Source organism: Engystomops pustulosus, chromosome 9 (genome assembly GCF_040894005.1).
Source record: "Engystomops pustulosus chromosome 9, aEngPut4.maternal, whole genome shotgun sequence".
NCBI classification, from domain to species: Eukaryota; Metazoa; Chordata; class Amphibia; order Anura; family Leptodactylidae; genus Engystomops; species Engystomops pustulosus.
The window spans coordinates 44,230,587-44,244,283 of record NC_092419.1 but is presented as its reverse complement, the minus strand read 5'-3'; the positions used below and the strand labels follow the sequence as shown (position 1 = coordinate 44,244,283).

Sequence of the window (13,697 nt, the reverse complement as noted above, 5' to 3'; positions counted from 1 at the left end):
AAATGGCAGACTGTGCCTAATTGAAATACAACCCCGGGCCCTAATAAATTTTCCCACTTCGGTCTTTGCGATGGATATGTGCGGCACTAAGCGCAAAACACAGTGGTCGCAAGTCTCACTCCAAATTGCTCACAATTTGCTAGTAGATGCACTGCAGCAACTACAGCCACCAGCAGATCAACCAGAAATCAAATATATATAACGCTACTGTAGGCGTAAGTAAGCCGTTTGGATTCTCCTATGGCTATTTTCTAGCCAAGTATTAAAGCACACTACTATGCCAGATGAGATGACGCTGAGTTATGAAAAAAATAAACGTAAAATAAAAAAGGAAATGGCAGACTGTGCCTAATTGAAATACAACCCCGGGCCCTAATAAATTTTCCCACTTCGGTCTTTGCGATGGATATGTGCGTCACTAAGCGCAAAACACAGTGGTCGCAAGTCTCACTCCAAATTGCTCACAATTTGCTAGTAGATGCACTGCAGCAACTACAGCCACCAGCAGATCAACCAGAAATCAAATATATATAACGCTACTGTAGGCGTAAGTAAGCCGTTTGGATTCTCCTATGGCTATTTTCTAGCCAAGTATGAAAGCACACTACTATGCAAGATGAGATGACGCTGAGTTATGAAAAAAATAAACGTAAAATAAAAAAGGAAATGGCAGACTGTGCCTAATTGAAATACAACCCCGGGCCCTAATAAATTTTCCCACTTCGGTCTTTGCGATGGATATGTGCGTCACTAAGCGCAAAACACAGTGTTCGCAAGTCTCACTCCAAATTGCTCACAATTTGCTAGTAGATGCACTGCAGCAACTACAGCCACCAGCAGATCAACCAGAAATCAAATATATATAACGCTACTGTAGGCGTAAGTAAGCCGTTTGGATTCTCCTATGGCTATTTTCTAGCCAAGTATTAAAGCACACTACTATGCCAGATGAGATGACGCTGAGTTATGAAAAAAATAAACGTAAAATAAAAAAGGAAATGGCAGACTGTGCCTAATTGAAATACAACCCCGGGCCCTAATAAATTTTCCCACTTCGGTCTTTGCGATGGATATGTGCGTCACTAAGCGCAAAACACAGTGGTCGCAAGTCTCACTCCAAATTGCTCACAATTTGCTAGTAGATGCACTGCAGCAACTACAGCCACCAGCAGATCAACCAGAAATCAAATATATATAACGCTACTGTAGGCGTAAGTAAGCCGTTTGGATTCTCCTATGGCTATTTTCTAGCCAAGTATTAAAGCACACTACTATGCCAGATGAGATGACGCTGAGTTATGAAAAAAATAAACGTAAAATAAAAAAGGAAATGGCAGACTGTGCCTAATTGAAATCCAACCCCGGGCCCTAATAAATTTTCCCACTTCGGTCTTTGCGATGGATATGTGCGTCACTAAGCGCAATACACAGTGGTCGCAAGTCTAACTCCAAATTGCTCACAATTTGCTAGTAGATGCACTGCAGCAACTACAGCCACCAGCAGATCAACCAGAAATCAAATATATATAACGCTACTGTAGGCGTAAGTAAGCCGTTTGGATTCTCCTATGGCTATTTTCTAGCCAAGTATTAAAGCACACTACTATGCCAGATGAGATGACACTGAGTTATTAAAAAAATAAACGTAAAATAAAAAGAAACTGGCAGACTGTGCCTAATTGAAATCAAACCCCTAATAAATTTTCCCACTTTGGTGTTTGAGGTGGATATGTGTGTCACTAAGAGCTAAACACAACGGTAGCAAGTCCCCCTGCTAATTCCTCACAATATGGTACTAGCTGCACTACTAGTGCCAGCAAGCCCAGCCACAAGCAAATAAAAAAAAAAAGTATAACGTTATTGTAGCCCTAAGAAGGGCTGTTGGGTTGTTGTAGAATCACTCCTGCCTAACAGTAAGCTAATAGAACACCCTAACGCTTTCCCTGACCAGCAGCAGCTCTCTCCCTAGCGGCATCCAGACAGAGAATGATCCGAGCAGCGCGGGCAGCGGCTAGTCTATCCCAGGGTCACCTGATCAGGCCAGCCAACCACTGCTATCGACGTGTAAGGGTACCACGTCATGCTGGGTGGAGTGCAGAGTCTCCTGGCTTGTGATTGGCTCTGTTTCTGGCCGCCAAAAAGCAAAACGGCGGGAGCTGCCATTTTCTCGAGCGGGCGAAATACTCGTCCGAGCAACGAGCAGTTACGAGTACGCTAATGCTCGATCGAGCATCAAGCTCGGACGAGTATGTTCGCTCATCTCTAATTGTGAAGCAAGCCCTATGTTTAAAATGCACCACACAAAAGATGTTGACCTGAGCGAGGAAGCGTCACATTCATGACTTCGGGCGCACGATCTTAGTGAATAGCCATACACTGCATTGTAGACAGACAATGCTTTTTCAGTGAAACATATGTGTTTTAACTGTACTATGTGAATATGTAATTGTCGTTTTAGGAATCACTGATCACTGACCACTGAAGTTATGGGTGTAAGTAGCCAGGATGCAATATATACGTCTTTGGCTACTAAAGAACCACCTTTATAAGACATATAACCTAAGTCCTTGGCATGGAAATACACTATCACATCAATTCAAAGAGAGGAACACCTACAGTGTGGTCATGTAGTGGATACATCTCTGACGGATCTGTGTTCTTCTGGTTCCAACTGTACTGTAAAATGGCCGATCATATGTCATACCCCTAACGATTTACTATTAACCTATTGTATGTATTGGAGGTTAATATTCAGCATAAAGATAAAATACCTCTATCCAGGGAATTCTTCAGGCCATCTGTCACACTGAAATCCACTGTGTCTTCTTCCTAATTAAACAATGATAATACTGATTAAAAAATGGATAAAACAGCAATAACATCAAATGTGTCTTAGTATTTTGCATTATATAAAAAAATATTTAGCATCTGGGCAAAATATGGCTATGCGTACAGGTAAAATATGTTGCAGATGTAGCCATGGACATGTAGAGATATAGACATACTGTAAGTGTATGTTCACCAATGCTCTTTTAGATCTGTAAGCCAGTAAATGTCATGTGAGACCTGAAGTACATTGTAGAAGGATCTTGATTAAAGGTAAAATATGACTTTATAACATATTATTACAATGTAACATTTGGGCCTCCTGATGCTTCAGGGGGCACTTGTGACTTGTACCCCATATTACTTTATTCCCACCTAAAATGTAACAAGTCTGCTTCGCCTTTCACCCTCCAATTATTGCAGTCCCCATTGTTCTTCCTCCTTTTTTTCAACAGTGTATCCATTCCCTGGGATGAGGGATGTTGCCTCCAGGTCTAGTTATGAGATATGGTTCCACAGAAGACTAATATTCAAGAAAAATATGAAAATTAGAGGAACTTGTTCTTTTACCAATAATTTTGGTTTCCAGCGACTTGTGGTCAGCATTAACCAATACGGGACTCAGCCTCTTTTGGCCTTTAGGACGCAGTCCCATTTTTCAAATCTGCCCTGTGTCAATATAAGTGGTTATAGCTTTGGAACGCTATGAGATATCCAGGGGATTTTGAGAATGTTTTCTTGTGACACATTGTACTTCAAATTAGTTTAAAAATTTGGATGAAATCTTTTGTGTTTAGTTATGAAAAAAACTAAATTTTCAAAGTTCTAAATTCTCTACTTTTGATGCAGATAGTCATAGCCCCCAAATAAATTCATAACTTACATTTCCCAAATGTCTGCTTTATGTTGGATGGTTTTTTAAGATTCCACATTGTCACGGGTGGTCCCGCGATCCATATCACGGATCGCGGGGTCACCCGTGCCTCTCGCTCCCCGCCTGCGCGCCGCAGGCGCAGCTTACGTGTCCCGGCTCCTGTCCCGGCCTCTCCAATCCCGGCGGCCGCTGCTCCTCCGTCCTCGGCCGTGCGCGCGCGTCCCCGGCTCCTAGGGCGCGCGCGCACCAACTTCTTCAGATTTAAACGGCCAGCGCGCCGCTAATTGGCGCTGGCCATTTCAGGTAAACTATTTATTCCTGCCTCTTCCTGTGATCCCTGCCGGATCTTTGTGCCCTGTGCCTTGGAGAAAGCTTTGTTTATGCCGTGCGCTGTTTATGTGATTTTCCGTTGTGACCCTGGTTCTGTTTTTGACTTTGCTCCTTTGCCGCCTGCCTTGACCTATTGCTACGTCTCTGACTCCGATCCTGTGCTGCCCGTCCTGACCTCCTGCCTGTCCCCGACTACGAGTTTGCCTGCCGTTTCTGTACCCCGACCTTGGCTGCCATTGCGGACAAGTCACGCCTGTGGAACGACCTGGTGGTACCACGCCGCAGCAAGGCCAGCCTGCTTTGCGGCGGGCTCTGGTGAAAACCGGGTATCACTTAGACTCCGGTCCCAGGTTGTGGCTTGTGTTATCATCCGCAGTGGTCCAGAGGATCCACAACCTCGAACCCTGACAGTAAGATCCGGCCATGGATCTCGCCGAGGTTCCGCTTCCCACTCGGCCGACTCTGGCTACCATCGTGGTCCAGCAATCCCGGGAGATTGCCACCCAACGTGAACAACTGGAACAGGTTACCGCCATGCTGCAGCAACTGCTAGCCAATCAGCAACAACAACAGGCTCCTGTGGCTGCTCCCGTGGCACCCGCTACTCCAGCTAGTCTTCCCGCCGTTGAACCCAGGCTACGCTTGTCTATGCCCAGCAAGTATGACGGTGATCCTAAGATGTGCAGGAGCTTTATAACCCAGTGCTCCCTGCACATAGAATTAATGCCATCCCAATTCATCACGGAGCGTTCCAAGGTGGCATTCTTCATCAGCCTCCTCTCCGGGAAAGCCCTGGCTTGGGCTACCCCACTTTGGGACAGAGACGACCCGGTCACGGCAAATCTGACGGCATTTCTGGCAGAGTTCCGGTCTGTCTTTGAAGAACCAGCACGGGCCTCTTCTGCTGAGACGGCACTGTTGAATCTACGCCAGGGGAACTCTTCCGTGGGAGAGTATGCCATCCAGTTCTGTACTCTGGCTTCGGAACTCTCCTGGAATGATGAGGCTCTGTCCGCAGCTTTTAAGAAGGGACTCTCCTCTCACGTTAAGGACGCTCTGGCCGCCCGGGATTTGCCGCCTACCCTGAACGCTCTCATTACCTTGGCCACCCGTATTGATGTGCGTTTTAGGGAACGTGTCGAGGAGTTACGTCTTGAACAACCCCAAGTCCGCCCACGACGTCTTCCCCGCCTGGCACCTACTTTCCACAGACCACTCCAGCCTCCTGTAGCACCATCTGCCGAGGAGCCTATGGAGGTGGACAGGGCCAGACTCTCTTCTCAGGAACGCAATAGAAGACGTCAGGGTAACCTCTGCCTGTATTGTGCCAGCCCTGAGCACTTCCTTGGGACTTGTCCCATCCGTCCCCAGCGTCCAGGAAACGCCAGCACCTAGGGTTCTTGGGAGAAGCGTCCCTAGGTGCAAGTAAAGCTTCTCCATGCCTGATGATTCCTGTTCTTCTCTGTGTTGGTACCCGCACCCAGATCCAAGTCTCAGCTTTCTTGGACTCCGGTTCTCCAGGGAACTTCGTGGATGCCGCCCTGGTCTCCCGGCATCACATCCCTGTGGTTCGTCTAGAAAAGCCTTTGGTCATCTCCTCTGTCAGTGGCCAAATCCTCTCTGACCCGGTCCAGTACTGCACCAAGCCTCTGTCCATGCAAGTCGGTGTGCTGCACAGGGAGAGTTTGTCTTTTTATGTACTTCCGCGCTCCACCTCCTCCATCCTGTTGGGCCTACCCTGGTTGCAGCTCCACGCACCCGTTCTTGACTGGAAGTCGGGGGAGATCCTTCAGTGGGGTCCTAATTGTTTGTCCCGCTGTGTGAAGATGTCTCTTCCAGTACCAGTCCTGGCTTCAGCTGTGGCTCCCAAGGCCCTGGAGGGTCTTCCCGTTTGCTATCAGGACTTTTCTGATGTCTTCTCTAAGAAGCAAGCCGAGACATTGCCGCCTCACCGTCCTTACGATTGTCCAGTGGATCTGCTGCCGGGTACCTCTCCTCCGCGGGGTCGTGTGTACCCGCTATCAGTACCTGAAACAGCGGCCATGTCTGACTATATCAAGGAAAACCTGCAAAAAGGATTTATTCGTAAGACCTCTTCTCCGGCTGGTGCAGGTTTTTTCTTCGTGACCAAGAAAGACGGGTCACTCCGTCCGTGCATTGACTACAGCGGACTTAACAAGATCACCGTTAAGAACCGCTATCCATTGCCGTTGATCACGGAATTGTTTGACCGTCTTCATGGAGCCAAGATTTTCTCCAATTTGGATCTTCGAGGGGCCTACAATCTCATTCGAATCCGCCAGGGAGATGAGTGGAAGACCGCCTTTAATACCCGTGATGGTCACTTCGAGTACCTGGTAATGCCGTTTGGACTTTGTAACGCACCGGCCATCTTCCAGGAATTCGTTAACGACATTTTTAGAGACTTACTTTATGTCTGTGTTGTGGTCTATTTGGATGATATCCTGGTTTTCTCTCCGGACCTTGAGACCCACCAAGTTCATGTACGGCAAGTCCTCAGTCGTTTACGGGCCAATCGCCTCTATGCCAAACAAGAAAAGTGTCTATTCCATCAGCAGAGTATCCCGTTTCTTGGCTATATAATCTCTGACAGAGGCCTTCAGATGGATCCTGCAAAGTTGTCTGCGGTTCTTCAGTGGCCCCGTCCAGTAGGACTACGCGCTATACAGCGGTTTCTAGGCTTTGCGAATTACTACCGGCAGTTCATCCCACACTTCTCCTCGCTGGTATCCCCCATCGTGGCGCTCACCAAGAAGGGTGCTAACCCCCGACTCTGGCCTTCGTCCGCTGAGGAGGCCTTCACGAACTTAAAGTCCAAGTTCGCTTCAGCCCCAGTACTGGTACGTCCTGACACAGAGAAGCCTTTCCATCTGGAAGTAGATGCATCCTCGGTGGGGGCCGGTGCAGTGCTCACGCAGAAGGGTTCCAAAGGCCGAACTGTCACCTGCGGATTTTTCTCCAAGAGTTTCTCCTCCGCTGAGAGGAATTATTCCATAGGAGATCGTGAACTGTTGGCGATTAAGCTTGCCTTAGAAGAGTGGCGTTACCTCCTGGAGGGAGCTCGGTTTCCGGTCAGCATTTATACGGACCACAAGAACCTTCTCTACCTCCAATCTGCTCAACGACTAAATCCACGTCAAGCCCGCTGGTCACTCTTCTTCGCCCGGTTCGATTTCCTCATTCATTTCCGCCCTGCCGAGAAGAACATCAAGGCTGATGCCCTTTCTCGTGCCTCGGATGTTCTTGGGGAGGAACCGGCTCCTCAGCATGTCATTCCTCCTGACCGACTGGTACTGGCTGCGCCTGTGGATCTTCGTCAACTACCCCCTGGCAAGACATACGTACAACCTGCTCTACGTAGGAAGATTCTGTCTTGGGGACATTGCTCACGTGTGGCTGGGCACCCTGGGGTGCAGCGTTCTATCGCCCTCATTTCCCGGTTTTACTGGTGGCCAGATCTGGCCAAGGACGTTCGGGATTTTGTGGGTTCCTGTGCTTCCTGTGCCCGAAATAAGCCGTCACGTCTCAAGCCTGCTGGTCTTCTTCTGCCGTTGCCGATACCCAGCTGTCCTTGGACTCATATCGCCATGGACTTTATTACGGATCTACCGCCTTCTTCTGGCAATACCGTCATCTGGGTGGTGACTGACCGATTTTCGAAGATGTCCCATTTTGTCCCCCTTCCAGGTTTACCATCTGCTCCACATCTTGCCAGCCAGTTCTTCCATCACATCTTCAGACTCCATGGACTTCCCCAGCACATCGTCTCTGACCATGGGGTTCAGTTTGTCTCGAAATTCTGGCGTGCTCTCTGCAACCAACTTCAGGTGAAATTGGACTTCTCTTCCGCTTATCACCCCCAGTCCAACGGACAAGTGGAAAGAGTCAACCAGACCTTGGGCTGCTATCTACGCCATTTTGTTTCTGCCCGTCAGGACGATTGGTCCACTCTGTTGCCGTGGGCAGAGTTCTCCTATAACTCCTTGGACTCTTCATCCGCGGGTTCTGCCCCATTTTTTGTTAATTATGGATTGCATCCCCGCCCTCCTCTGCCCCTGCCTGTGCCATCGGAAGTTCCTGCTGTTGTGGAATTGGTGCGGGACTTTAAGACCATTTGGGAACAGACTCGTCTTTCCTTACTACAGGCTTCAGCTCGAATCAAGTCCCAGGCCGATAAAAGACGCAGGCCTTCTCCTGTCTTCAATCCTGGTGATAAAGTCTGGTTGTCCTCCAAGTATGTCCGACTTAAGATTCCTGGCTACAAGCTTGGTCCTCGTTTCCTGGGTCCCTTCGTGGTGCTGAATCGCATCAATCCAGTTTCCTACAAGCTGCGTCTTCCTCCCACCATGCGCATCCCGAACTCCTTCCATGTCTCCTTGCTTAAGCCTGTTATCTTGAACCGCTTCTCCCGTCAACTCTTCCCTCCTGCCCCTGTGGCCGACTCCTCTGACATCTATGAGGTTAAGGAAATCCTGGATATGAAGACAGTGAGGGGTAAGCGGTTCTTCTTGGTTGACTGGAAGGGGTTCGGGCCAGAGGAGAGATCTTAGGAGCCCGAGGACAATATCTTGGACCAGGACCTCTTGCAGAGATTTCTCCAGCCCAGGAGGAGGGGGAGGCCGAAGGGGGGGGGTACTGTCACGGGTGGTCCCGCGATCCATATCACGGATCGCGGGGCCACCCGTGCCTCTCGCTCCTCGCCTGCGCGCCGCAGGCGCAGCTTACGTGTCCCGGCTCCTGTCCCGGCCTCTCCAATCCCGGCGGGCGCTGCTCCTCCGTCCTCGGCCGTGCGCGCCCGTCCCCGGCTCCTAGGGCGCGCGCACCAACTTCTTCAGATTTAAAGGGCCAGCGCGCCGCTAATTGGCGCTGGCCATTTCAGGTAAACTATTTATTCCTGCCTCTTCCTGTGATCCCTGCCGGATCTTTGTGCCCTATGCCTTGGAGAAAGCTTTGTTTATGCTGTGCGCTGTTTATGTGATTTTCCGTTGTGACCCTGGTTCTGTTTTTGACTTTGCTCCTTTGCCGCCTGCCTTGACCTTTTGCTACGTCTCTGACTCCGATCCTGTGCTGCCCGTCCTGACCTCCTGCCTGTCCCCGACTACGAGTTTGCCTGCCGTTTCTGTACCCCGACCTTGGCTGCCATTGCGGACAAGTCACGCCTGTGGAACGACCTGGTGGTACCACGCCGCAGCAAGACCAACCTGCTTTGCGGCGGGCTCTGGTGAAAACCGGGTATCACTTAGACTCCGGTCCCAGGTTGTGGCTTGTGTTATCGTCCGCAGTGGTCCAGAGGATCCACAACCTCGAACCCTGACACACATATTTTACTAGAATGTTATGAGGCTCCGAATTTGGGTGCCATTTTTCAAAACTAATATTTAGATGGACCTGCTCAACTTTTAATTGATTCATAAATTAACCCATTATGGAAACTACACCCCTCAACGTACGAAAAACCACTTTTAAGAAGTTTGTTAACCCTTTAGGTGTTTTATAGGGGTTGAAACAAAATGGAGATGCGGTCTACAAATTGTAATATTTTTTGACAATACATTGATTTTGGGTGGAAAATTAAACATTTGTAATGGATTAAATGAAAAAAGACTCCACAAAGTGTGATACCCAATTTCTACCCTGCTGTATGGGCACAAGGACGGGCATAGAAGGGAAGGAGGCGCCATCCAGATCAGATTTGCTATGTCACATTGTACAGGCTATATTTTTTTTAGTTTTTTTATTGTGGACCTATAGGGGCTTATTTTTTTACCACATGAGATGCACTTTTCTGGTACATAATTTTGGGGCATCTATAGCTAATTGGCGAGATTTTATGAACGCTTTTTTGGTGGAGGAAATGAAAATCATCAATTTTTAGGAACAAATTTTTTTGCGAGAAGGATTGTTCTTTTTAGGGCTTATTTTTTGCGAGAAGGGTTGTTCCTTTTAGTGGTCTTATTTTAGAGTGTGTAACTTTTTAAAATCACTTTTTAGAGCATTTTTAAAGGGTATTAATTAAAAATCTTTTTTTTGGAGAGTTTTTTTAGGTTGTTTTTTACGGGGTTCACTTTGCGGGTCCAATAATGATTTTGTTTTATTATGCAGAATGTCACGGACAAAGCAATACTAAATATGTGGGGGTTTTGTGTATTTTATAAAATTTTACTGAATAAAAACTTGGAGAAAATTTTGTTCATTTTAGCATCACCATCTTTTCATATGCAGAACTTTTTTATTTTTCGGCTTATTTTTTGCGAGAAGAGTTGTTCTTTTTAATGGTTACATTTTAGAGTGCGTAACTTTTTTAAATCACTTTTTAGAGCATTTTTTCATTTTTTTCCCCTGGCGTTTACCGTGCAGGTCCAGTAACAATTCTGTTTTATTATACAGATTGTCATGGACGCGGCAATACCAAATATGTGGTGTTTGTGTGCTTGTGTTTTTTATACTACTTTATTGCAGTATATGGCGTGTTTACACATGATTCATTATATTGTGCCACGATCTGCAGCTCTTAAATGGTTCTTTACTGGAATCTTTGTTTAAAATTGTAAAAAACTGTAAAAATTTTTACAAAATCATAAATGTGAAAGTGAAAATGTAAAGTGCTTATGTGCATAAAATCCCAATATTACAACGTCATGTGAATGTACACATCCAGGACACATGTCTTTATTGAATGTTAAAGTAAATGTCTTGTTGCAGGTTTTTACAACCCCCCCCCTTGAGTAGGGATCGGTTTACATTCTCTACTGTGAAAGAACTGGATCTGCTGCTGTTACGAGGCTGAAGAGTGTCGACAATGTAAACATATATGGTATAACTTTGTAATGTGAATATTTACTTCACAATATGATTTCATTTTGGTACATATACACACGGGGCTTCTCCAGGACACACAGTACAGTAACATAGGAACACAACAGCTGTGTTGTACTTACCACTATGTTTTCTGTTCTTGCGGACAGTTGATTATTCTCGCTATATTCTTCATGTATCTCGTCCTGAAGGCTCGGCTTCCCATATCTTGTACTGTAAAACAGTATAGCATTCCTGAATACATTGCCAAGAAAAGTTACAAACTGATATATCCATTGAAGGCAAGACATTGCAGAGCTGTACACAGGAAGAAAGTTATTGCTTCTTTCCTTCTAGATGCAGTGTCATTACCAGAAGGTGGCGCCAGAGTCGCTATGTAAAAGTGGTTGAGCAACTTCAGGAATTCCCTTCTTCTGGGAGCCTGGCTCCTGTCATTATGTCTAGGCTATTAATAGAGTCACCAGGCCAAGGCCTGCGGTGCAGTGTCACAGTTCGGAGGGGATGAAATGTCTGAGAGTCTCTTTGTAAAGAGTCTGTGGACCCTCTGGATCACCGCGGGAGGTGATGGAGCTAGCCGTAACCCGGGACTGGAGTCTAAGTGGCACCTGGTCTTCGCCAGAGCCCGCCACAAAGCGGGATGGTCTTGCTGCGGCGGGGTGCCACCAGGTCGTTCCACGGGTTCCACTAGGCACAGGGTGGCAACGAAGGTAGTACAGCAGGAAATGCAGGAAACAGTCCAAACCTGAGATGACAGCAGGAAACAGGGAGGAACACTGGTAACGTTGACACACAGAGGAACACTGGTAATGCTGGCACGGACTAAAGATTCCGCTGGACAGGAACCCTAAGAGGCACAGCAGGACAGGAAGCCTGGTATGCACAGCAGGACACAGGAATGGCAGGAACATGGAGGAACGCTGGTAACACAGGAACACAGAGGTACACTGGAAACACGGGGAACGTAGGAGGGCTTTCACTTAGCAGAAAATGATGCTGAAGATCCAGCGAGGCAGGAAGAGAGATGCCGGATTATAAGGGCTAGCCGGATGAACGAGCTCCAATCAGGAGGAGGCTGGCCCTTTAAGTCTTAATGAGCCGGCATGCGCACCCTAGGAGCGGGAGCGCGCGGGCCAGTCGGGAAGCAGGAGCATTGGAAAGGTGACTGCTGCTACGATCCGGAGCATGGATCGATGGATCGCGGGGGACAATCGTGACAGTACCCCCCCTCTTCCTCTTTTGCCTCTTCTTCTGTGTCCTCCACTTCTTTATGGCGACGAGAACATGGACCGACAGATGTGGAGACACCGAATACATACCGAGGGAAGTCTCAACCAGGACCCCAAGGTGTCGGTGTCTCCTAAACCTGGAACTGACACAGTACAGGGAGAGATTTTGCTGGAGATGCCTGGAACGTCCCTTGGCTTTGAGTTGGGCTCTGTCAACTTGTATTGGCACTTCTGCGGACTGTGCAGCCGAAGGCATGAGCGGCTCTGGGAAAGCCGGGGGCTGGAGCGGCTCTGGGAAAGCTGGAGGCTGGAACGTCTCTGGGAAAGCCGGAGGCCTGTTTTGTTTTTTTTTAAACTGTGATAACTTTTGCTGCAATGCCCCCTGTTCCTCTGGCTTCCATTGTATGATGCCAACTGTGCTGTGGCTATCCCCTTAAACTGTATATTGCCCTAATGCCCCCTGGAGCGGCTGGGGGGCACAATATTTTGGGTAGCTGGAGGAACATTACAATGTGAGGAGGAGAAGGGGACACAATGTGAGGGGAAGATGGAAGTCACTAAGGCGGGAATCATATGTGAGGGTAAAGTAAGTGGTGGAGTTAGGGCAAAGAAAAATTTCCACAGCATGCTGCATCTTTCATCCCTCTTTTGCTCCCTTGAAAATTGGAAAGTACCCCTTAGTGCTGCCTATCTCCTCCTCTCATTGTGTCCCTGTCATTGTGACCCCTGCGCTCACATTGTAGCCCCCTGATATTGCACCCCCTCAATTTCCCCCAGATATTATGGTCCCCAGCAGCTTCTCCTGACATTGCAAACCCCACAAGCACCCCTTGATATTGTGCCCCTGAGGAGATCCCTGTGATATTGTGGCCCCCATCAGCTCCCCCTGATATTTTGGCCCCCACAACTCCCCTTGATATTGTGGCCCTCTCACTTCCTCCTTTGCTCATTGCTGTTTAATAAAATAACACTCATCTCTTCCCGTTCTCCTTGAGCAGTCCTCTCCTCCCTTCTCCTCTGCTTCTGCTGTGTACAGCTCTGAAGTTGTCAGGCAGAATGACGTCATATCATAGCACCAGTCGCCCTCTGCTGGACACAGCAGCAGCAGAGGCACATTGATAATGCAGTGAGCTGACAACTCTGTGAAGAAAAAACAACAAAAGAAAAAACAATGGAGTGAATTTATGACGGCTTATACTCCAGTTTTGTGGAGTACGAGCCCTGAAAAGTCACAATTCCTGGCACGCAGAAAAGAATTGCAACTATCTTCCCCCTCATGTCAACTCCATCAACATTATCTTCATTTGGCTTTTGGGGGTTTTATGTTTTTTTTTTTTGGAGCAGTAATTTCTGTGGAGAATGTCTGCACCTGTCCGTCTGTGGACATTCTAATGCAGATACAAACCATGTGTACACCACTGCATTGTACGGCCGCAAACAATGGAAACCTGTTCTAGTGTTTGCAACGCATATATATTCAGGTCTGCCCCTAGGTCGACTGCCTGATCCGAAAACTCAGGAAAGGAATAGGAAATACAAAAACCACCATTGTGTGTATGAGCCAATAGAAATACATGAAACAGTGGCTAGAACACTGTCCAAAA

The 13,697-nt window shown here is 47.7% G+C and overlaps 1 protein-coding gene across 2 annotated transcripts in view; it reads right to left on the bottom strand.

Annotated features, from left to right (window-relative positions):
* LOC140076717 (uncharacterized) overlaps positions 1-11,559 on the bottom strand; it is a 42,338-nt gene extending 30,779 nt beyond the window's left edge. Inside the window, exons 1-2 of one of the 2 annotated variants that reach the window (XM_072123376.1) lie at positions 10,990-11,559; positions 2,772-2,829 (exon numbers count right to left, since the gene is read on the bottom strand). In XM_072123376.1, coding sequence (XP_071979477.1) covers positions 2,772-2,829; positions 10,990-11,157 — 226 coding nt within the window. In that variant the 5' untranslated portion in view covers positions 11,158-11,559. The remainder of the gene's footprint in view (positions 1-2,771; positions 2,830-10,989) is intronic. The other variant, XM_072123375.1, reaches the window with a different exon arrangement.
* Between the last annotated feature and the right edge of the window lie 2,138 nt (positions 11,560-13,697).